This window comes from Parasteatoda tepidariorum, chromosome 2, assembly GCF_043381705.1.
Source record: "Parasteatoda tepidariorum isolate YZ-2023 chromosome 2, CAS_Ptep_4.0, whole genome shotgun sequence".
NCBI classification, from domain to species: Eukaryota; Metazoa; Arthropoda; class Arachnida; order Araneae; family Theridiidae; genus Parasteatoda; species Parasteatoda tepidariorum.
In genome coordinates this window covers 59,032,615-59,059,325 of record NC_092205.1, presented here as the reverse complement: position 1 = coordinate 59,059,325, position 26,711 = coordinate 59,032,615, and the positions used below count along the sequence as shown (strand labels likewise).

General features: G+C 26.5%; 1 protein-coding gene across 5 annotated transcripts; it reads left to right on the top strand.

Annotated features, from left to right (window-relative positions):
- The first annotated feature begins 4 nt into the window (after positions 1-4).
- LOC107438054 (proteoglycan 4) lies at positions 5-25,939 on the top strand. 5 transcript variants are annotated; one of them, XM_016050218.3, is made up of 15 exons: positions 8-235; positions 2,083-2,147; positions 4,771-4,858; positions 6,518-6,639; positions 7,781-7,870; positions 7,946-8,153; positions 9,595-9,697; positions 11,983-12,076; positions 16,620-16,825; positions 19,150-19,250; positions 19,335-19,484; positions 20,709-20,984; positions 21,910-22,074; positions 23,331-23,408; positions 25,686-25,939. In XM_016050218.3, the coding sequence occupies exons 5-15, from the start codon at positions 7,847-7,849 to the stop codon at positions 25,799-25,801; spliced, it is 1,521 nt and encodes a 506-aa protein (XP_015905704.1). In that variant the 5' UTR covers positions 8-235; positions 2,083-2,147; positions 4,771-4,858; positions 6,518-6,639; positions 7,781-7,846; the 3' UTR covers positions 25,802-25,939. The 5 variants fall into 5 exon arrangements, with proteins under 5 accessions (XP_015905701.1, XP_042895555.1, XP_015905704.1 ...); XM_016050215.3 differs by lacking the exon at positions 2,083-2,147 and having other exon boundaries at positions 5-235; XM_071177636.1 differs by lacking the exon at positions 2,083-2,147 and having other exon boundaries at positions 27-235; positions 6,518-6,582.
- Positions 25,940-26,711: the final 772 nt, after the last annotated feature.

The following is a 26,711-nucleotide window of genomic DNA, read 5'->3' as shown; positions in this document are numbered from 1 at the left end:
ATATGAAGCGAAGTGAAGTAAATATTAAACGCTTCTGCTCATATTTTCGTCGTCTTTCGTTTTTTCTTCTAACAGCATAAACTTTTTGGTTGTAAAACATATGATTAAAGTTATATTGAGGCAATTCTAGTCTCTACTGGTTATTTTATTGTAAAGGTGTTTCCATAAATCGTAGCACATGATTAATTCGTTTTGGAATATATGTAGCACTTGTCCGATGCCCAAAGAGGAGAAGGTTAGATAAATTTCGGGCGTATTCAAATTATTTTTATTTGGTATTATCATCAAGGGATGTTAATATTTATTGATTTTTAATTTTTCTTGTACATATGTAGTAACTCTATAGCCAATTGTAATTTTTTAAAAAATGATATATTACTAACTTTTCGTTACATAAATTATAAAAAAATTTTATGATAACTTAATGTATGTCTTCTGTCTAATGAATGTTGCTAATTAAAAATTTTATTTTTTTATTTGAACGAAAATTTTAATCTGCTATATTACGATTCGTTGCTACTGTTTTATTTTAGAGATAATTAAAAGCTTTTGAACGCAAAGTAAATTTTAATTTTGCATACTTAGTAGTTATTAAGTTATTTCCCATAGTGATCATTAAATCAGTACCCTCGTTCTACTCACTTAAAAGTGATCAAATATTTATAGCTATGTTAATAGTTAGTCGTGAAATAACATTATACTTGAAATAATACTTGATTCAAAATATTTTTTAAGATTAATTTTTAGGAACTGTTGACTATAAATATCAAAGCTTGCTCTTTAGAATATGCAGCATCACAAATAATAAAATATGCAGATGATTTTTATGTATGCAAAAAATTTTAAGTATATATTTCTTGTTGGAAATATTTTTTGTATTTAGGGATGTAATTTCAGATTTTAATTTCTATTCTATAAAATATAAACAACCTACTTATTAAATACTTTTTAAATTTTTAAAGCACCATTGCAATTTTAAAACTTTTGAGATTTTTTATTATCATTATGAGACTTGCAAGTATTTAGATGGGTTAACAGGAAATATAAATATTGAACAAAGATTTTCCTTCCATTATGTTTTAAGTGAACATGAGTTTAAAAGCCAATTAAATTTAAAATTCCATTAAGAATTTAGCTGTATAAGCAATAAATCAAAGGGTTATTATTGCATTAAAAGTTATTTTGATACATTATAAGAACAAACATTGAAAAAAATCAACTTTTTTTTTAATCATACCATAAATAATATTGATATTAGAAAAATATGATATTGATAATATTTTCCACAAATTATAGCATGAAAAATAAAGAAACTTTTTTAAGAGTAAAAACCGCAATTAATTTTACAATTTTATGTGCCGTTGTGTCTTATCTTGGTTTGTACATAAATATAATAATTTAAAAAAAATTTTTTTTTTTGATGTTGATATCATTACTTACCTTTAACTCAGTATTAAATTCTATATTTAACAAAGAAAGGAAAAACTTCTCACCATATGTTGACTAACTTTGTTTCTATACCCTTTGTTTCCAAATTAGCCACTTTTTTCTCTGAATATGTTGTTTATCCAATAATAGTTGTAGGTTCCATACAGTTGGTTGGATCACAAGAACTTTTTTCTTTCTTGTTTAAGATTAAGTCAATAAGAAGTTTGCAATAATCTATTCAAGCTGAGAGTGAACAGAGTTCATTTTATTCTCAGCTTGAGTAGTTTATTGTAATGATTCCTTTTTTAATTATAATTATATGTTCGTATTCTAATAAATTTGTAATTAGGCATGCTGACCTGCACAATTGTTGTTTATTATATTATTATATTCTGTTATATTACAACAACAACAACTGTTATATTATTAAAAACCTGTTTTGTTTCACATTAGGTAATTTAAATCAATGCTTTTTAATAATTTGCAATAAAATAGACTAAGTAGTTTTTTTAGCTGAATTTTTTTTTCTTTCTAATATACAGAAACTTTAGGCAGCATTTTTATTTATATTTTGTTTTTATATGTTTTCTATTTTTATTATTCTTCATTATTGCATGTTATTTCTTTGTTTTTTTATTTTATTGTTTCTTATAGACCTGGAAACTATATAGAAGATTTTGTTTTATTCTTTTTTAAAGAGTTGATATCCATTTTTATTTGTAAGTATGTTATCACTAAAGTTTATTTTCATCTTGATTTTATCGTAACCATTTTCTCTTTTTAAAATAGCACGTGTTCACAGTTGTTGATAAATGAAACAACTACTGATTGTTTATAGTTATTATATATAAGCTTCACTGATATTTGAATAAATATGTTTTGTGCACTATTGTGTGAAGAAAAATATATAATCATAAAATTCCTGAACTATCGGTATTATATATTATTGAGAAAGTATACTATGATTTCTCATGACTATTGAAAAATTTACAAAAGAATAAACATGATAAATTATTCCTTTTTATTTGCTCTATTTAAATTTTAAATGTCTACCATATTTACATGATGATGAATATAGTTTAATGACAAAGAAAAAACCATGTCAAGACTTATTACAAATTAAAACAAACTTATATTTGTCAAAAAGTTTGCAGTGAAAGATTGTAATTTTGAAACAGGGATTGAAAAAGTCCAACCCACCTGAATTTTTCAGACTGTATTTCTATCTGGATTACAGCTACCAAATGTTCAACTCCGTAGTCTTGTAATTTTGAACCCAATCTAGAAGACGAGGATACACCTTGATCAATTATCGTAAAAAATTTGCCTTCGTGGAAGATGACTTTTTTTCCTAACCAACCCGCATTTTTGTTACATGGTGAGGGAAACCTCCCTTGGTTAGCCTGGCGACAAAGGGACTCTAACCCATAATCTGTCTATTACTGATTATATTTTATGTCTGCACTGAGGTAAGTCAGGTGCAGAATTCGTGTTAACCGACCATCATCGGCCGGGATTCGGATCCGGGTCCTGCGGGAAGCGCTCTATCCCCTGAGCCACTGCAGTTCCCTTAATGTGATTGCAGGACTTGCTTCTAACATAAGAATTGAATGTTTCGTAACTATTTATTATTTGTTTTGCTACAATGTAACCATTTTTAAGGAAATCTATAAATTGCTAGGTTATTATTTTCATTTCATAACAATAAACATATTGTTTCATAAAAATTTAAAATGATTCACTTAAAAGATGATCCCAATTTTTTTTTTATTCCATTAACTTGTATTTAGCTCCAGAGTCTGTTGGGATAATATTTAAATATTTGCTCGGTTATCATAGCAACTTGATCTACTATTTTGTTTTTTAAATTCCTTTTCAACTTTTGTTTGCTATAAAACTATTTAAATGCTATTTGCTAAACAGATTGCTTGTGTTGTGTAAAGTTAATTTATAACATCAATTTTATGATTGATATTTTAATTGCACTGCACTTTTTGACTGGAAACTGTTTAGTATAAAGCTTTTTGTGTAAGTAAATGTAACTTATTTACTATTTAATAATTACAAAATGATTAAGTTACATACTGTTTTCAATAAATTTTCATAAAAAGTTATGTAATGTAAGATTACAAGATTACTTCATATAGTAAAAGAAATCATTAATTTGGAATTATTATAGAAATCAAGTCATAATAATTGTAGAGAATAATATTAAGAATGGGTGATAAATAACTATTACAAGTAAATACCTTAAAAAAATAATAATTAGTTGGTCAAATAAACTATTTTTTACCCCAAAACTTTGTTCTTCATACTTTTGATTTTAAATAGGAAAAAAAAAAAATGTTTGAATCTCAGTTTCCGCATCTAACTGTACAACTCAGAAAAAGAAAAAAAAAATATGAAACCTAATTTAATTTTATTGCAACTGTAAAAAATTGAATACTAATTATTTTCATAGTTGTGATTAAAATATAAAGAAGCAGCTTTTTTTTTAATAATGTTGAAATTTAATTTATAAACTATATCTTACATTGAAGAAAATCCAATAACTTTTTCAAGCTACATAAATAATTTCATTTCCTAAAAACTTATAGTTTTTCATAAATAAAATAAATTGATATTAATTATAGTTTATAGTTACGTCACTACTAACTGTTTAAATAATTAAAAGATGCCTGATATTTATCAAATCGAAAGTAAAGAAATTGTAATAAAATTTTGATTATTAAAAACATAATAATAATAATTTCACATAAATTGAAAAATATTCTTAAGGATTTATAAACTACAATCTTTTTAGGAATAGATACTTCACTTTTTCAGCCTATTTGAAAGCACATTTAAAACAAGTTGAATGCATTTCAATTTATATGTCATATTATGTAATAATCAAAGCTAAATAATCAAATTATTTTATCTTGAATTGTTTGGAAATTTTCATTTAATAAACAATAATTTACAATTATTATTTTGCACAGTTATTATTTGTAGTAGAATATAGTAGTAAATCTAGTATAGATTATTTTGAAAGAAAAAAAAAATTTCACTTGGCTCCACCTGAAAAAACAAAGACTTTTTTTTTCAGCTTGGATCCACTTTCACAATCCCTGTTTTGAACCCTAAAAATTACTTTTCCGCTGTGTTAAAAATACTGCAATAAAAATAATGGTTCATAGATAATTTCAATGGTATCATTTTATTAAATTAAAATTTAAAAAAGTTAGCAAGATTTTGTTTAATCATCAACCAAAGAATGAAGAAATTTCAGTTCAAAAATAAAATGTGTTGTAATTAACTGATATAAATAATAAGTATTTGATCATTTAATTTATTTTTTAGTTGAATTCAGAATACAAAAGGAATTATGTGTGGCATCCTCAATATAAACCTTTGGCACAAGATGTTATTAGCTGTGCTCCGCAATCAAGTAATTTCCTGTTTTGAATAATTTTAAATTCTTATTCAAAAAATAGTAAGCAAGCATTTTAAAAGTGCTAATTTCACCATTCTTCATTTTTTAAAAAGTTTTTTTTACAAATTAATTTTTAGAGTTGAATAGTTTACCTTCTGCATATTGATTTTCTGTATAATATATTAGTCAAACTGGCAAATGTATAAATTACATTAATTATTATAACTATTTTTTTTTGCCATTCATTTTTGTAAAATATTTTATCTTTTGAAATGTTGATTTTTTAGTATCGTTAAAGAATTAATTTTTTTAACAACATTTTCATATTGAAAAAACCTAATTGATATTGTTTCATGTTCTTAAAGAGAATCTCTGGATAATTTTCGTGGAATTAATGTACTTCAATTTTCAAATTCACATTTTAAAGTTGGTTACTAATATTGCAGAGAGAAAACTTTCAAACTCCTGACTAACTAAAAATGTAAATGGTTTTATTATATATTTTCGTGATTTAATAAAATTATTATATCACAAAATATTTAATGTTAAATAATTGTTATAAACTTGCTAAATTAATAACAATAATCTTTAGATTTACGTTACATTTGTACAAATTGAATTTTAAATATGTAGTCAAAGTGTAATTGATCTATCAAAATTCCTTATTTTTACTAATAGACCTTATTTAATCAATGAATAATTCTGCTTGATTATTTTATGTTTTTATAAATTTTTATAATAACATATTTGCACCTAAACTTCAAACAATATTTATCAGAAAATACATTTTCATTCAAAAAAACATAGATAATATAGATTTCCACTAATTATAAGTGCATAAATGTATATAGTTTTAGTATTAAAAAGCATTAAAAAAAGGGAAAGAGGTTGTTAGTGATCATTATTTTATGAAGGTAAGGATATAATTTTAAGTTAAATTTTGCCAAGAAAATATTTCTACTCTTTATGTGCATAATTTATTTTATTTTATCCAACTGTTGCAAGAGTACTTAGCAAATTTTAATATGCATAAATGTAAGGAATAACATAAAATGCATAAATAATTTGTTAACACATTAAGAATTAAAATGATCTTAGTCTGAAAAAAATATTGAAACTTCTAGATTGAATCTTAAATGTTTAAAAACAGCAGTAAATAATTTTTTTTTTTTATAAAATGAATTTCTTTTTATTTTATAAAAGTGATAACTAAAATCATTTAAGGAATTGATGAAAACAAAGTTCCTTTATAAATAACATGTGTTAGTCATTGAGTTTTAAACAACTTTATTTATAATAAAGCATCATCTGCTCTGATACTGTTGAATTTTATTAATGCTTTGTAACAGGTATTGAGTAATAGTTTTTAAAACAAATTAACTTTTATACTTGCTTTCACATAGCTATTTTAAATTTTACATTTATTATTTTTTTTTATGCACAGCCATTGAGCTAAACTTGTATTTAAATAAAAAATAAATAGGGAAAATAAAAATGAGTGAGCTGACTTTGTTTTATAAATTCTTATTTATATAATTAAATTCTATTATATTTAAGCCTCACAAATATAAATGAACTAAATAAGTGCATATTTGTATTAATTGATTTTTATCTATTAACAAGTTAATTCACAATTTTTTATTTCATTTACATTTTAACTTCTTTTAAATTTAGTTGTTAAAGAAATTGGAATACAAAGAAAGAAGCAATATCCAGAACTGGCTTATAGAAGTCATGAGGTGATAAGACATGATATTGGAGCACATTCAAAATATGTTATCGATTCTCGAGCAAGGGTTGGTACTTATTTTTATATGATCTACGACTTCAAAATGATTTTTTGAAAGTTTGTGGTTCTCTTATAAGTAAATATTTATACTTTACTCCATTGAAATAGTAAATTGCATTTTACTATCATAAGACTATGTATATATCCTACAGTATTTGTTTATGCTTGAGTATCGATAGACATGTAATCTGATTATGAGTGCATAAATGTATATAATTAAACCATGTGGTGTTGTTATATTAATTTAAAAAAAGATAATATTATTTTTCTTGAAATAATAATCACTGTAGAAAAAAAAATTATTATGTAAAAAAATGAATATTTATAAAACTTTGATGACATATTTTAGAAATTTATGCTGCTATTCTAAGATTTTACTATTTTGTTGCACTTTGAACTTTGTTCAACTGCTGTTTTGAACTTCATTTTATTGTTATACTATATCAAGATATTTATAGTAGATTTGAATCAACTTAATATTTGCAAAAGTTAATCAATTTAAAATAAATTGTAGTGTGTTGAATGTATAAATATGAAAAGTAAATATTTAAAGCAGATTCTTTTGTTCATTTTTATCATCAACTCATTTTATATTACCATTAACTAATTTTTTGAGAAGTGGACTTATACCAGTTTTAACAATCAGGGATCATATATTTTTAAATTAAGTCTAACTTGTTATTATCGAAAATATATGAATTGTGGTCATTCACTCATTAAATTAGTGTGGCTTGTTTAAAATGATCAAAATTAAAAACTATTATGCACAAAAAAGAACTTTAAAATGATTTTTACTTAACAAATTTTGAATTAAGAAAGATTTTTTAAACTCTTTTGATGGGAGGGAAATGTCTATATATAGTCAGTTTGCATATGAAAAATTTCTAGTTAAGTCCAAGTTATATTTGTAACTGCTCAGTTTTATATAAGTTTTTTAGTTTACATTGAATCAGAACTCGCAGTAACTGAGTTTGTTTGAATTTCAAAATAATTTAGGTCTTTTTGTTTCCATGCAATCTTGTAAGTTATGTTTATATTCTACTTCAGAGCACTTGCAGCATTTTATTTTGTCATAGTTTTTATGCAAAACAAAATCAAGTTCATATGTACTTGCTGATTGATTTTATTAGTAATTATAACAATTTTAGAGTGAAGAGAGGGATAATAATTTAACTTCAAAGTCAGGACCCAGAAGTCGTTCTGCAGAGCCTGGAATGGAACACCATCAACAAAAATCTGTATGCCATGATTTACTATTTTGTAGTACGTATTTTATTCATTTCATGTATTTTATAATAGATTATATTTATTAGATAATGGTTCAAAGTTTTCCTCCGGTTACATTTGGTCGTGTGTCTGTATTGCCGAAAACAGAAGAATTCCCTGACATCATTGAACAACCATCAGAGACTACTGAATACAAAGCACAGTTTTCGTGGCCACGAAAAAGCAGTGAAGAAATGCCGTGCATTGCTCGGAAATCTGTGTCGATGAACATTATTAAGAGTTCTGAAGATACAAGTATGCTTACATTATGTTCACACTATATTTCTGATTTCATAATTATGTTTTGCATTTTACTCCTTAACTATAGTGATAATATTTTATGAAGTGTTTAAAATTCTTTTTTAAGACAAAAAAAAAGCTAATTAATTCTATTATTCTCCATATTTTAAATAGGAAAGTGTAAACCCTGTTTATAGCTCAAGACCTTGTTAATAATTCAATCTTAAAGAATTCTCTTTTTTTTATTATTGAACAATGTGATAATATAACAAGTATATATGTTACATATTATTAATGTGTTATATATCCTTAATGTGTTATATATCATTATGTAACAATCTGTTATATAATGATTTGTAACAAAATTTAACAAACAAGATATAGATTCCAAGAATGAACTGTCATACATACATACAGTTTATTTGTGTGTTGTTGCATAGATTTAAACCAAAAAAAATCATTGTCCTCAACTCAAAAAGGCTTACTGTGTAGAGTTCTTGTGTTTTCAGCTTGAAGCAAAACTTAATTGATGTTTTTAGTATTTTTTTATTATTCATAGAATTTCAGTGGAAAGGCATTGCAGCACTACGAAATTGTTATCCACATAGAAAATAAGTTTAATTTCTTTGAAATACTGTAAAAAAATATGTGAAGTTTTATTTTTGAATTAATTTACAGTTAAAATGTTGAATGATATTCGAAAATATGGCTGTATCAAAAAATCAATATCTAAACAAATGCATTTTCAACAATGTATCTCTAAGTTTCTTTAAAGAGAGAGTTAAAGAGTGGACATGTTTAGTATCATTCAGATGGATATAAAGCCAGTAAATGTGTATTTACCTGTTAACTAGGTAAGAAAAAATATTTCTTCATACACAAACTACTACTGTAATTGGCATGACAACATTTTTCTTCATGGAAATTACTTGAAATATAATGATATTACTCATAATTATGAAGAAAAAAGTCCCCATTGTGAAAAGCGTTTCTCAAAAGTTTGTTCTTTGTTTAACAGGTTAAAAAACTGTTTATATTTTCTAAAATTTCCAAAATACCAAACTTTTGCATGTTAATGTAGGTCAAAGTTTATCAAATAAATTTAAATAAAACTTAGTATTTTTGGTTCGTTGTAAAGTGATCTCGATTTTTATGAAGCTAAAATATTATACCTTTTTAATTTTTGTTATGAAATATTTAAACTGCTAAATCTCAATTTTAGAATTTTTAATAATAAATCTCATAAAATTGAAGGAAGATGGAAACTTTTTAGTTTTGTATTCAAATTACTTAACCAAACATTTATTGAATTGACATCACCCTATAAAGTTAAGTTCTTTTTTTCAGCTCTAAATTTTGTTGGCTAATGTAATTTTATGTTAGAGAACTATTCAAAGTTTTCAAAACGTTCTTTTATTTTCTAGAATATATTCATATTGCAAACATGTTTTTTCAGCTGATACTGCTGTGCCAAAAGTTAAGCTAGCCCCTGTTCATAGACCGTGTGTTAAACACAAAGAAGCAACAAGCTTAGAAAAACCACTTCAAGATACCAAAAAGTATGATCTTTTGTATCTTAATCAATAAATGTACCATTATAAACCTCATTAAAAAATCCACTACAGAATCAATAAGTCAAATTTGTTTTTTGTTCTCTTGTATATAATTTTTTATTTTATTATGTAGTTATTTTTTTACCTAGACTTTTTGTCATCAAATTAATTATTTTATTCCTTAGATTGAACTTTTAAATTTTTACTTAATATTGCAACTCTTTTTGGTTTTGAAAATATTAAGTGCTTAGTATTTACTTACATATATAATAATTATACCATTTATCTCAGTAGGTAAAGGGAGCTAGTTTCTCTCAATTTTGTGAAAATGGGTAATTATCCCTGACCAAAATTATACTATTTTAACAGCAATTAAAAAAAAATACTAATAAAAGCTATGAATTTCGAATTTAAATAAAAGTAACAAGCATTGCTCCAATTTAATCATTTTTTGAAAAATGTTCATGTTAAGATTACATTTACAACTAATCTAAGTATATTGACCTAATAAATAATCTTTTATAAATCTTTCAATAAAATAAATATTTTAATATATTTCCTCCTCATCCTCAAAAAATATACTCTGTAAATTAATATTATAAATTAACTTTTGGAGTCACCAAAAATAATCATTGAAACAATATTTTGTTGAATAAAATTCAAATCATGATTAAATGTTATCAATACTTTGGAGTTTGTATTGTATTGATCCATTTGCCTAGTTATTGAAATCTATTTAAATTATCCTTCCCTCACACATTAAGTTACTTATTTATGTAATTGGCTACTAATGACTAAAATTTTGTTTCTCTTATTTATTGAAATCGAATATATTTTCTAAATCTTACTGTTTCATTGTTTGAGTCATTCAAAATATTTTTGTAAAAGATGTTCATATTTTATTATATTGGATTAATAATAATTTCAATGTTAAAATGCTATTAAAACATTTCATCCAATGATCGATTCTTCAATTACTAAAATTCAATCCTAATAGTTCAATGATATAAAATACACTCAATTAATTTTGTTCACACAATATTTTAATACGCGAAATCAGATTTAGAAAAGCACTTTCTTGGAATAAAATCTCTTTTTTGTTTGATAGATTCGGGTTTTATCACTCTTTGTTTCTTTCTCATATTTCAATATATCTCTTGAATTGTTGAAGCAAAAATTTTCTTTATTAATAGATGACAAATTCAAATTCACGCAAATCAGTCATATTGTTTTCGAGCAATGTGAAAAATTCATATTCTTTTTACTTTTCATTTCTGGAAAACTGATTTGTTATACTCATTCAAATTAACTCATTTATAATTGTGTAAAAAATTTTATGCTACAATTTATAAACTATTCAATTATTATTTAATTGAAAATGTACAGAAAATGGTATCTTAAGGTGCCATGGCATGAGACTAAGTGTGCTACAATGTGTCATTGACTTTAAGTTTATTAATCTTGTAATAATAATCTTTAACTAAGGAAAAAGTTTCTTGGTAGAATTGATAAAGTTTTTGATTTCTGTAAAATGTGCATAGCATATCATAAGTGAAAAATCTATGAGGGTTTTCCTTTTCTATGATAACTAATACTTGCGCAAAACTGCATTTTTAGCTAAGAGAAAATATTGCTTAAAAATAAACATCAAATAAGAAATCCGAGCAGCCATATCAAACTTTATTTAACAATTTTAAATATAATGAGCAGATAGCTCATCCATTGCACTAAACAAATTCATAATACCTTCAAGTATTGATGGTAATTTATCTTTATTTACTATTTATATATATATCTTTATTAATAACTTCTTACTGATTAAAATTTAAGTGTTCATCTTAAGTGTAAGCTACTTCTATAGTTTATTATCATAGTCTTAACACATGAAACATACAGTATGTGTAAATAATAGATAATATACCCCAGACAAAAAATGTATGACTGGATGGCAATAAATCTCATGAGAGTGCAACAATTAGAAAAATTTGGGAATCGCTCTGGTCCAGTATTTTTGTTATGGGTCTAAAATTTTATTGAAAATAATTTGAAGCACTACATTTAGTGAGTTTTAATGAAGAAATTATTGAATTAGAAAATTGAATAAATTTAAATATTTTTTTTAATCACAGTGGCTCAAATGTTAGCTTTTTACTTTTATTGATAGTGAATGGATCTTGTTTGAAACCTTTAGACACATACTGTGATATACCAAAAAAGAGCTAAAACAATAGATTATTTAGTTTTTTAAATTAAATTTTATTATTATTAGAAAATATTCTTATTCTTTTTAGAAAAGTGAAGACTGAGTACAAAGCAAAGTATAAGCCTTTTACTTCTTATGTTTACGTAGATGGTCAATGGAAAAAAACTTCTAGGCTATTAAAGGTAATTTTTCAATTTATTTACTTGTTAATTTCTTTCATTTATACAAATTTCTATAAAATGTAAAAAATTTTAAACAAAGCAATTTAATATTGCTGTAATGTCAGCCTTTAAATTAGGGGTGGCCATCTTTTTGTACACATTATGCATACAACTAAATAATTTTTAAACAAATTTAATTTTTACTCTGTTTCCTTAGTTAATAAAATTATTATTAAATAAATATTTTAGAAAAAATGCAATGGTTTCCTGTTATATCAGAATTGAGTGAAATATATCAGAATTGTGAATCCTGTTATATCAGAATTGTGATTATCCTACACCATGGGTGCAAGTCTTCCGTCCCCAGGACGGATTTCCGTCTTTCGAAAGTGTCCGCGGACGGAAACAAGACTGACTCGAAGACGGAAATAGGAAATTTTTTTTTCTGTCCTTAAAAATATTTTTTAGGTCTACGTTATTGGTCTACTTTCTTTGTTGTTATTTTACAGGGATGAAAGACTTCCGCGGAAATCCGCTTTTTTCTCCCAAGTTTTAAAATTTCCGACCATGTTCCAAAAACTAAAATTTTTGGAGAGTTCAATTAAAGAACCCAAGCCGCCCGAACGATAGTTGGATTGCCGCGACTTCCGCTATAGAGTGGAAAGAAGTCTAAGCGTTTCGTTTCTGACCACTGTTATTTGATTTCTTTTGTTTGGCTGATTTTCCGAATTTTAAATGTTCCGAACTGCGCCGGAATCGCTAAAATCGCGATTTTTAATATCAATCATCGATTTTCGTATTTAACTGATTTAAAAGTTACGTGCTGCGATTTTTTTTACGCTATTTAAAACTCGTACTAGCAATTCCTATTCACTCAATTTAAATATCCAATATCGCGATTTGTGTTTAAGCGTTTTTAAAACCCAATATCGCGATTTGTATTCTCGCGAGTTTAAAATCCAACGTCACAATTCGTATTCACGCATTTTTGAATCCAATATTTCGATTCATTATCACGCAGTTGTATCGTTTTTCGTATTTGTACGCTATTTAAAAATTACTCATTGCGATTCGTATTCACGTGCTCTAAAAATTCTGCATCGTGATTCCTAATTACGCGATTTAAGAATTCAATGCCGCAATTTGTACTTTCATGTTTTTAAAATCCAACCGCACGATTCATATTCACGCGATTTTGAAATCCAAAATTGCGATTCATATTCAAACGAATTTAAAATCCAATATCGCGATTCATATTCACGCGATTTTAGAATCCAATATCGCGACTCGTATTCACGCGATTTTAAAATCCAATATCGCGATTCTTCAAAGAAGTAGAAGTAAGTTTTTTCTTGAATTAGTTACTGCAAAGATGTGGTATATTTTTCATTAGTAAGCAATTTAATAGTTGTGCCTTCCTGTAATTGCATAATTTTTTTTGATATGGTAGTCAAAATTTTAAAATTCTATTTCGAAAAAATTTGAAGTTAACTGTCTAAATGCTTCTGCCACTTTAAATATTAAATAAGAATCTCCCACCATAGTTAAAAGTTGCTTTTATAATTCTCAGTATCATATAGAGCACCCCCCCCCCCCGTCCTCCCAGTGACCTGCGTTGTAAAAGTTCAGCTTTTTTTATTTTTGTCCACTTTCATGCCTGTATTTTATCAAAAGACAGATGAATAAATATTTTTTGTACAGTATTTAAACTTGATGTATTATGGTAAAGCTTTCTTAGATAGTTTGCATATGTCGAGGGGGTATTGTGTATGTTAGGTATTTCAGTCAAAAAATTTTCAGTCTTGGCCTTTTTTCCAACTTGCACCCATGTCCTACACATACACACCATACTTTGGCTATTTCTACACTAAGACTTCCATGAATTGAAATTTCAGTGTATTTTTTCTCCTATATACCATGTGCCTGATTAATACGCTATTTTCTTTGAATCAGAGAAACTGGCTTATAGCTAAACATGTTAGTAGAAATAGAATAACTCACATCACAGTTTCGCTCCTTCTACTCTAGAACTTTAATTAATTGAAATTTTGCAAATTATTTTCCCTATGCACCATTTTCCTATATAATACACTATTTTCTTTGCCTCAGAGAAACTGGCTTATTTCGTGAAAAAGCATACCAGTTCAAAGTTGGTTCACATGTCAGAACTGCTTAATGTTTAGAAATTACCTATCCTTAATCCACAATCTTCCATCAATTGTCATTCCCACATAGAGAAACATTGATAAAAACAATTGATTCTTTACAGTGATGATGGTTAGGATGTAACTGTTTAAAAAAATGGCATGGTTCAAAAGCTTGAACAACACTAATTAGAATTAAGTAGATATTAACTCCTAAAAAAAATATTGTAACAACTTGTCTATGCCTTGAGAAATATAATATATTTATTTAAATTAAAAGTTACAATGTTTATCTTATTTCTACTAGGAAATTTTCTATAATAAATTAAAATATTATTCGGCAGAAACATTCTGCTTTATATATGTACAGTGCACAAAAAAACAAACGAACCATCATGAACAACTTTTGATCTTATGATTGGATCTTTGCGTTCTAGGACTCAATCTTAATGGTTCATAGGATGACTTCAAATATGCTAATTAATTAGTGCAGACAATATGTTAAGTTACGGAATCAGGCGCAGAAGTGTACTTTCTCTGTATAAACATGTATTTTTCCGACAGATTTGGATTTCAGACTCCCAAAATAAAAGGGGTAGCCGCAATCTGGGAAATATGATCCCAATAGATTGCTCTGGAGTGTGGTTCAAAGTTTGGACCCCTTAATATTAATTTTAACTGAACTAAACTCAGTGGCGCGACAGGCCATAGAGGGCCAAGGCCTACTGTGCCTATGTCAGTTTTCTTGACCTTGGGCTCTGGGGTGCAGGAGCAGATGTTCCGGTCAGGTGGTCTGCCGAACGCGGAACCCCCAGTGTTTAGTTCCCAAGCATGCTTGGTACTCATTTATCGACCCACTGAAGGGATGAAAGGCTGAGTCAACCTTGCCCGGCCCGAGGATCGAACCAGGGACCTGTGGCACGACAGCACAAAGCGCTACCGCTCACCCACCGGGCGTCAATGTGTTAAGTATTTTCTCGTAATTAAATTTAATTTTTTAACATTTGTTCCATTAAAAAGCAAACAATGTATTAACTTTACGTTTCTCAAATTTCACCATCAAACCAAATTTTTCAAATCGAATGGAAAATTTTTTGCACTCATTATAAAATTCATTTACTCAAAGATAATTAAATGCAAAATATAATATTGTTTTTTGACTATTAATAAATAAAATATAATAAATATTTACTAAAAGTTATATTTTGCATAGATATATTTTTGGATGAACGAATTTTATAATTGGGTGCGAAAGTTTTTCAATTCTCTTTAAAAAAGCATTAAAGATATAGCGAAATACGCAAAAAATAAAATTAGTATTAAAGGGACCAAATTTTGGACCGCTTTCTTGACCAAACTATCGGGACCATATTTTCGAGGTCAAAAATTTGAGTCCGTAAAAAAAAATTTTTATTCAGAGAAAGAACGTTTTTGTGTCAGATTCCATAACTTGAAATATCGTCTGCACTAAGTAGTTAGCATATTTGAGGGTATCCCCTCAAACTATTAAGATTGAGTCCTATAACATGAAGATCCAATCATTAGATCAAAAGTTGTTCAGAGGGGCCGGGATAGCCTGGCCGGTAGGGCGCTGGGCCCATGTTTGAGAGTTTGTGGGTTTGAACATCGCCGGCCGAAGTCTCCCCGTGTAGTAAAGTGACTGATGCACGTTAAATCTGTCGAGTCGCAAAAGTCTTCCATGTTCCCGTAACAAATCAATACCTCTGGGGGTGTTGGATTGGAGATCGATCGCTCTCTCTCTCTCTGAATCAGGTCAAAATTACAATCTGTGGATGAATGAATGTATGAATGGGTCCGCCCTATAAACGGGTGTGACGTACGGTGTGGCAGAAGTCAAATTCTTGCCCATAGATAGCGCCACAGGAAAACAAGAACAATCGCACCCCCTCCGCCTAAACAGGCATATGTCAATAAAAGTTGTTCAGGGTGGTCCATTTTTTTATTTTGCTCTCTGTGCATATTCATATTTAAAAGTAAGAAAAAACTCACAATTTTATGTCTTAAACACTAAATAATCAAATATAACATTTATTGCTCAGTGCTGTCACATGAAGAATAAATCAAATGACAAACTAACTAACATAAAAGCAGCCTTACAGGCTGCTTTTATGCTAGTTAGTTTGTTTTGCAAAAGAAGCTTGTGTGTGACCAGCTGTGGATAATCTTGTTATACTGCTTTGATTTATAAAATATTGAATCCTAAAATTTTATAGCTTTTAAAAATAAAATAAAAATATTTTCAAAAAATATAATTATTATTTAATATTTAAATTAATTTGTGTCTGTATATCCTTAATTTTCTGTCAAAACTATTGTCTACATCCACTTTTGATATTTTTAAAAGAATATTTTATTTATATGTCAATTTATCTTATCAAAAATTCTGTAAATGGCTTTAGGTTATGGAAAAAGCTGAAGACATTCCAGAAGAACCTTGGTTTGTAGAAGTTGCTGAGCGAGTGCAAAAAGCGAATGAATATCGGTCTCGAGGCCACGGACATTCAGCTTATGGAGAATTATTACCGGACATTTCTAAGCAACCCTCGGAAGTACCTCACCATCGCTCTAAAAGAATTCCTAATGAATTACAACTTAATTTGCCTAAGTATGTCAACTTCTTATGAAGCATGATAAATTGGTATTGTGTCATTTTTAGTTTTACAAATCAGTTGTTTTAGAAACATTATAATAACTACTTAGAATGTGTGCCCTGTTCTTAAAAATTTTAAATCCATGTGTTGTAGGAGGGGTGCCATGTCATCATAAAATTATTACTTGTTAAGGTTTCTTGTTTACTGCATAAAATTAATTAACAAAAAATTAAAATTGAATTGAAAACAAAGTTAGTAATGAATTAATTTTTTACTAATTGAATGAAAATAAATGAAAGATTAGAATTACAAAATGAAAAAAAAATTAGCCATTCTTAAAAGAAATTCAACTTTATTTTGTTATTTTTGCAAAAAAGAAAAAAATGATTATAATCAACGCAGTCTATTGTTATATAATTATATTTCAATTTTTGAGTGCTAAAATTTAAATTAAAAAAAAGCCAACTTATAAACAAACTGTAGATTGGTCTCTAGATCTAGATTAGTTATTCTTTACCGCTTTAAAGCTATTATCAAATTTAAATAACTAATAGACCATTATTCATTGAGCACTAAATTAGATTTTAGTACATTATAATCTCCACTTTTTGAAGTTTAAATCACTTATTGCTCTTGATATTCAAACTTGATTTCTTATTAAGAATTATGTATAGGACTGAGCGATATGAGAAATTTTATATCGTGATGCATCGTCAGTTTTGCATAGCGATATAGAGATGCATCGCNTCTTAACTTTCCACGCCGGATTTCTATCAAAACTTCATACTCAGATTGATTTAAATCAATTTATGAATTTGATGTATATGCTTTGCTTAAGAAAGATATTAATGTTATATTTTCTAAAAATGATCGCGCAAATAACGAAAGATTTCTTAGTTTAAAAATAAATAATAAAAAAATAAATAAAATTGGAACTTATCAATATATTTACCTAACAATATAGAAAGAAAATTTAAAAAATAAGTTCATTAAAAATTATTTGTATGCTTAAAACAAAGTGCTAAATAAATTAAACAAAAAAAAACACTTTTAAAACAACACTATTTTTTATCATTATTATTTCACATAAATAATAAAGTTAAATTGAATAATTACCGAATTCTGAACGAAAAAACAAAGTAAGGTTTAATTTCTTAAAAATAAAAACAAAAGAATTATGATATTCGATAATATATTCAACTGACAATATTGAAAGAAAATTAAAAAACACGATTATACTCTTTAATAAAACGAAGTGCTAAATGATTTTAAAAAAAGAAGTCGCAATCGCAAACATTACTAATTTTTTTGAATAAACAAAGTTGATTGACTTATGTCCAAATCCAAAAGAGGAAAAATAAGTTTTGTTATAATTTTATTTATAAAAATGAAAACAACTAAAGATTTATAAATTTAAAATCAGTAATAAAAACCCATTAAATTATTATTTTATCCAAAAAGTTTTTAATAAATTAAAATAAAGTAAAAAATAGCCTAACAAATTTAATTACTTTTTAATTTAATTCTTTATGGGCACCTTAAATTAGATTTCCGTTTGTAATAAATTCAATAATGTAAAATAATACTTAAACATATAATATCAAAATTAATTTTCACATTTAAAAATAAAAAAGAAAGTTTTGTTTCAAAAAAAAAATTAACCTTATTAATTAAGAAACACTTCTTTATATATTCTTTTCAATAATAGATTTCGTTCAGAACAAGGTAACGACGGCGATCACAAAGTCAGTCCCACTGAAAATAATGTACAAGAAACGATATCAAGTCACGACAAAGAAGAAGAAAAAACTAAGAGGTGGGGAAATGAACATGCGAGATCACAATATACGTTCTCGAAACTGATTCTGATTCTACCGCTCATCAATCAAGGCCATTTCAATATAACAATACAAACATCGTCTTCCCCAGCATGAGTTGTCATCGGAATGTAAGAGATCCTTGCGTGTCTTGTATCTATATATCGTATGTTGCTATATCGTTCGTCTTCTTTACTCGACGGCGTAAATCAGATTTCTGATGCATTGCCTGGAAAGAAAGTCCCTGTATCGGCCTGCCGATACAGACGTTAAATCCATATGTCGCGATATGTCGATTTATAGCCCTGTCCTAATCATAGATCTATACAATTTAAAATTTTTAAGTATGAATTGAATCATTGAAGATTCAATTCATATTTACCTGTAAAAAATGTAACCTATAAAATGTTTCATTTCTCATAAGTTATAGAAATTTTAAAACTAAATTATTATTGATTTGTTAAAATTTGTTTTACCACATTTATTTCTGTTAAATTGACTATTTTAATGTATTCTTCGAGGTGTCATGAATCGACTTCTAAGAAAGCAGATTCAAAGAAAAAAGAAACACCATCTGAAGGAACTGAAGATAAAAAATTAGAAAAGGGAACAAGGAAATTGAGTAAAAAATTTACTTTAAGATTTATAATTAAATGTATATATGTGATTTGCATGAAAAATTTAATATTTATTCATCATTTTATAGGGAGACCTAAATCTGCTGAACCTGCAAAAGCAAAAGAAACTGTGAAATATAAACGCCCTGCTACAACGCCGCCAGCTAAGCTTAGTACTCATTCACTGCCATCAAGAAAAAAGACACCAAAATCAGAAGAATCTGATAGAGTGCCCAAAAGTAAAATATACAATTATATATTTTTAAAAAGATTTATATTAATATTTGTATCATTCCAATAATAAAAAAAATTGATACCTAATAAATGTCACTCATCATTTATATTAAGTTAAATGAACACTGCTTAGTTCAGTTTTATTATACTATATGACAGGGATATTAATATATTTTTTTATTTTATCAAATTACTATAAAAATTAAAGAATAAAATGTTACTACAAGCAACAATGCAATGCTACAATCATAAAAATATAAAATTTCTTTTATTTCTATTTATAATTGATTTGTATGACTTGCATATTCACAGTAAATTTCTTTACTTAGGCTCAGATTAAAAAATTAAAATGTTTATCTTAAATGAATTCCAGTAAATTTATTTTCAGAGTCAATTAATAGTGATGAATTTGTCTATGTATAAACAAGGCAAATCAGGATATTATTCAGTCTAAAAATTAACTTTGCAAAGTAAAAGTATTTTTCTGCTTTGAAAAAACTGCTCTTAGGACATTTCAACAAGTTTTGTTAGTAACTTTCAACCTAAACATATTTTTCATATTAATTTAGGTAAAAATAGCTGAAAAATATTATATTTAGCATTGTATGAAATATAGCATCAGACACATTTGTCCCTCTTTCATTAAAGGTAAAATTTTCCAAATATGGCTCACTTCCAAACAATAATTTTTCAAATTTGCATTTATTCAGATCTGGAAAGAACGGTAATTAATCATTGAAATTTCTTTAATTTATAAAATCAATTTTTAAATAATAATGAAAAAAAAAGTTTTTTTTTCTTTTCAAACCACTTTTTTTTTCGATTTTATATTCGAAAAAATATTTAAATATTTTGTCAAAAATAATTCTGAGAACCTAGCAGATTTTTTTAGTAATTATCATACTTTTTTTTTTATAATTAAAAAATACCAAAAAATATCTTTTTACTTGTATTCAGAGTATCAGAGAAAGAAACATATATAAAAGGGACATTGGTGTTCCATCTGTGCCAAAGAGAAATTTTTGTGAAGTTATCAATAAGGAACTAAATACATTTCCTTGAAGCATATCTGTACATTGGCATCATTTTCTACTCAAACTAACTCTCCGGGAGATAAGCCTGAATTAATACAAGCAAGCTTTTTAGTAAAAGCATTGATATTACTCAGGACAATTTAAAAGAAGAGTTTATGTTCTAATTGATGTGTATTCATATTTTATATGTTGCAGCTAAACAGCCAAGAAAGCCTAGAGAGCATGCTTCAAAGCCACCCTCATCATCATCATCAAGCGCTAAGAAGTCTCCGACGCCATCATCCCAAAGCAGTGGGGGGAAGGTCTGGCTGCAGGCCGGTCCATCAATTCCAGAAGCAACGGGGAAAGAAGACTCCCCAATGAAAGAGCACTCGGATGCTGTGAGGCCTTCCTCTTTGTCGCCAATATCATCTGCTTCTGTTGCTCCTCAAGAACCTTCTGCTACGCATAATAATGTTGAAATACCTAACAGTGAGTCTGAGAAAATTATAGAAATGAAATTTTTTTGACACTTTTAATAAGTTATTTTTTCCCCAACACTTTATTAATGTGATCCTATGATTCCAAGTATCATAAAATGTTTATTTCATTCTCTTTTATTTTCCTCCTTAACTCTACATTCAATTCAATTGAATTTCCAATATGAATGCTGTATTGCTTTATAAATTTTGTTTGCAAGAAACTAATAGCAAATAGGAGAAAAATAAATAGAATCTATGCACCAAAAGACGTGGATATGAAACAAATAAACAGACAAAAGGATATAAAAGAGATAAAAATATTTCTTTTAAAGTTTTTCATTTGTGTTTTTACAGAATGAACAGTATTTTGATTAAAAATTAGTACATAATTAAATTATATTTGTTTACGTTTTTTGCTACATCATTTAACTAATTTTTATACTGCACATGTGATCTCTCAGTGTCCACTGTAAGCACTTTGGCTAGTTTGCTATAGTTTTAGCTATGTATTTTTACATTAGATTCCCAAAATTAGGTTAATTTCTCTCTTTTTTTAAAATTCATTCTTCCTAAAGCATTAAATTCATTCTTCCTAAATATCTAGCTACTCTTAAAAATGTCATTTTGCTATTCTCTTATATGTTTTATTAAGTGTAATTCTCTTATATGTTTTATTATTATTCTCTTATTTTTAAAATACATTATCAATTTTGAAGCTTCAGAAAAATACTTATTACTGTTAAAATGTATCTAAAAACTCTCAAAATTAAAATCACAAACTTTATGTCATTTTGGTACAAATCATAGCATTTTTAAGAAAATTGTGAAATTTAGGGGGAAAAATTGATAATTTGTGAAAACAATTGCATAAATAGCACTATGAAAACCTTACAACACTAATAATATTTACTAAGGCATTTGTTTAATTGCTGTAGAACCAGAAGACGCTAAATTTGCTGTATCACAATCATCAGTTGTACCATTAACCCATGTTCGAACGCCAGAAGAAGTAACTGGAGTTAAGAGTCCAGATCCTGAAAATTGGACTGTTCCAATTGAGAATAGTGAGCGATTGCAATGGAGTGGTGTGAATACCCCGGGTATTTTTTTTACTTATGTATTCATTTTAAAGAAGTTAATATGTATTTCAATTACATGTTAAAGTTAATCATAGACATGCTTTATTTTTTTATCAGGAAATAACTTTCTTTGAAGTACAGAAAATAAATATTAAATTTTTGACCTAATTTTTAGAGATTTATAGAGCATTGGTAAAAATGAGTCATAAATATTTTTAAGTATCACTCCTTAAAATTTCTCCTCTAGAAAAATGTTTCAGTGTAATTTTTTTTTAGAAATATATATCATCAATTTTACTCAAAACCTTTATTGTATGGATTAAATTAAATACACTGTTAATTTATAGAGTTTTTTTTTAAAAGACACTTCATTCAAAATTGTAGTTTTAGTTTAGACGTTCTCAACAATTTCCTTTAAAAAAAACTAATTAAAGAAACATTACATATATAAAAAATTTTGACTAGGCCTCCAACAGTCCTGTCCTAGAGACAATATTCCTTGCTATCTTCTCTCCCCCTTGAGAATGGCTTGCATTTCTAATAAAAGTGCCTTTAGGCAAATAAAAATTATTTTTAATTGTTTGAAATACTTTGCTTTTATGATATATATTGATTTTATTTACTATATGATGATGAATTTGATTATACTTGACAATTCTTTGTAAATATAGCTTTCAGTTAAACTTCATATAAAACTGTGTAAAAGCAAGATGATTTGAAGCGGAATTTCCTAATTTTTTCAAATATTATTCAAACTATACTGCTTGAACCTTTTTTTCCTTTTATGATCTGTAACTAGTTTATCCATTTACATTATTAACTATTACTTTTAAACAGAGTTGAAATACTCATAAGTTCTTAGAGCTATAGAAAAATCATGGAAGATTCTTGTTTCAAAATTTATTTTATAATAAAATGTAAAAATAATATACAAAAATTTTGGTTTATTTCTCAAGAGCTTATCTTATGCTATAATTTACTAAAGAAGTGACCATCAAAAAATATTAAAGGAGATAATCTTGTGTCAAGGGAAATTTTGCTTTATTTAAATTTTATGGGTTTTTACTCTTTATTAATTTTACTTCCTAAATTTTGTAATTAAACAATTTATATTATTAATATGCTGTATTTGAGCTTTTGTTTGAAATAATATATTTAAATAATTTAGTAACAGCAAAATAATTTTTTTTTTTTTACATTTTGTCATACTAATATTTGAGTTGCTAATATACAAATATTTTGTAGTAATTTTACTTTTATTATTTCAACTCCTTTAGAAACTCCACCACCTAAATATAAGGCACCAGAAGATATAGCTGAAAAACTTACAAAAACTGCCACACCCGATGAAACTGGTATATATATGTTTTTAATTTGTTATTGATAAATTGTTACAATTAAAATTAAGTAACTCTAATATCACTAAAACTCTTTTTTTTATATTAGATTAGGCCTCTTTTAGATTGATTTAGATTTCATTTGAATTCTTAGATTTCATTTGAATAATTCTGAGCTACTTAACTTTTATTTCTTTTAACTATAATTTGTTTAAAATATTTTTAAGCAAAACGTCATAAATTATTCTATAACCTAAAAGTTTCTTATAACTTTTCTTTCTATCCCTGCCCAATAGAGTTCACAAATCAGAACATGTTACAACAGTGTTTAAAAAGAGGGTAACATGACATCTGTTATAATCAGTAGTCTTTTTTTTCCGATCTTATTACTTTCGTTTTCAGCATAAACACTTCTATGTATTTTATTGAAATTTAGAAATGAAAGGGCGTTATAAATTTTAATTTCATCTGTAAATGTGCTGTTGTAATTGAAATTTAATATTGCTTTAAAATGTTAATACATTTTCCTCTATTATTCATATATTTTTTACTAAATGCTTTAATGTTCTCTGCTTAGTATTTTTTACCTTATGCGTATAATAAATATTGTAAATATGATATAAAAAATAAGGTACTTTGGGATTTGCCCGTTGACCATTTTCGTAATTTGGGATTATCCCGCCAACTACTTTCTTACCTTGGGATTATCCCGTCGATCATTTTCGCCAAAAGGTAGCTTCTGTGCCAATAAATGCAAATTTTATATTCCGCCAACATCCCGGAACTGCTCGAAAACACCTGGATTTCTTATTTAAACGAATTTATATGGCGGCAACTGAACAAGGATAATGTCTTGTTTGCTCTTTATAAGCTATCAGGGATTTTCGGCCATTAAATTGATTTATAATAATTTATATGGTTAGATTCAAGAATAACTCAATGTGTAATTATAAAAAAATAGAGGTTTTTACTTTGTTTTGATTCTTTTTATTACATATTTTTAAATTTAGATTATTTTGCTATTATTATTTGATAAATTAAATGTGTTTAGAATGTTTATTTTGGACATTGCTTTTCTTTATGATGGCGTGAAAAAATTTGCTCATTTTCGCGAGCAATTTGCAGGTCGACAGGATTATCCCAAAAATAATTTAAATAAGTAATTTTTTCTTCCTATTGAATAAGATGTGGTGGTAGGCTGAAAAATCTAGAAAGTAGCTTTTTGTAGATATTTTTTCCTTTTTCATGAGGTAAAGTTGTCAACTATTGTGGTGTCATTCAAGGTTGTTTACTTTTAAAATGGTACAGGATATACCCCAAATTTAGCATAAGCTAATATACAAATTTATCATCTAACTCATATGACGAACTTTTTTCGCCTTCAGTATTAATATTAATAATGTATTCAGTTATTTATAATGTATTTTTTAAACTGTTATTTTATTCAGTGTTTATGTTTTGATGTGAAACTACAATACCCTATTTAAGAATTTTGTTGCAGAAACGCAACATTTTGTTGGGACATAAAAAGTACTGCTTTAAAATCAAGTGGTTGAGAATCTTAAACTAATCTAATTTGCTATGTTGTTAGATACTGCTTTATTTTTAAAACATCCTCATCGCCATCATTTTATGGTGAATTTAAATTCCTTGTTTCTACAAGATAGTTTCAAGAATCTAATAAACGAGTTAAAAGTTCTTAGGGACATTTTCCATATAAATATTTTGGAAAATATCTCTCAAATTTTAACCAACTTACAAATTTCTGCTGCAAAATCCTTCCTTTCATAAAAATGTTTTGCCATGTTTGACATTAATGAACTTTTTTTTAAATAGTAGAAATAATTATAACATTTTATTTAAAACAAATTTTTTTTTTTAAATAAAATACTTTTGAACATTTTATAAGGTTTATAATTTGTGACTCATTTGAAAGTTTGTATCAATTTGCACAATTTTTTATACAAATTTAAAATGTAATCATATTACGCTTAAAAGTGTAGAGGTATCCTGTTATTTAATATCAGCTAACTAATTGAAATTTCTCCCAGGCATTTTTAATTAATGTGATGCTGTAAGTTATAAGTTAATGTTTCACTTAAATATATATGTTATGAAATTTTTTACATTCTATTATAAATATTTTAAGTTTTTATAACTAAGAAAAGAAGAATTTAAATAAACATGGAAGTTAGTATTTTCTTCATGTTAATTTTTATCAAATGAGCTTTTAATTTGTTTGTGCTTACAGTTATATAGGCAGTTAGTAAATTATTTTTTTATTATTGCTTTTAGTGCCTCTTGTGTCTCAAGATACTGATGTGCCACTAAACTCTGGTAAAATAACTCCTGCTAATGTATTAGATAGAGCTCGTAGTAGACTGGACCAATTTTGGGGAAAAAACAAGTGATTAACAGCTAATAGAGATAAAAATATCAATTTCAAGGACCCAGTGTGTTATGCTAAATTATTTGATTTTATTATAGATTTTTATGTGTTAATATTTTTCCTCTCAGATTTATTCCTTTTTTGGTATGCTTTGGTAAAATCATGATTTAATTTTGCTGTTCAACTTTTCTATCATGTCTCAAGAAATAATAGCATTTCATTAACCTATTCTCTACAATTTGATGTTGTTTTTTTTAAAAAAAAGTAAATATTGCTTAAAAACTTTTGTTAGTAAATTTATTTGATAAGTAATATATATATATATATATTGAATTATTAAATCACGAGGAAGATATCTCAAGCAGCATTCACGAAACATTATAAATTTTCTTGTTAATGAATTTTAACGTAAGAAATTTTATGTGAAACAGTATTTGTTATTTTAGAGATCTTTATTAGAATTATAGATCCAAAAAAGTGATTAATATTTAAAATTTTCTTTCTTTGAGGGAAAAATAAAAACCGATAATTGAAATGTTGTTTCTACTAGAATTTTCATTAAATATTTTTCAGTAAATGTAATCTTCTTTTCTTTAAAAAAAATGTGGTTTTAATAAAATAAACTTACAAATTATGTAGAAGATATTGTTTAGTGACCTTGCTTTGAGTTAAAAGTTTGGCAAACATTTCGTGATTTAGTTTAAATATTTATTTTTAAGTTAGTATAAATATTTTAAGAATTTCTATTTTCTAAAACTGTAAACAAAAACCATTTTCATGCAGTTGTCATGTTAAAAAAAGTATTTAAAAAGAATTTTAAGTGATTAAATTTTAAAAAAAATCAAATAAATTAAAATTGTACTCAAAAATCGTGATGAATGAATAACACTTTTGATACCTTCCTTCTTGATACTTCTTTATTCTTTAGTGAA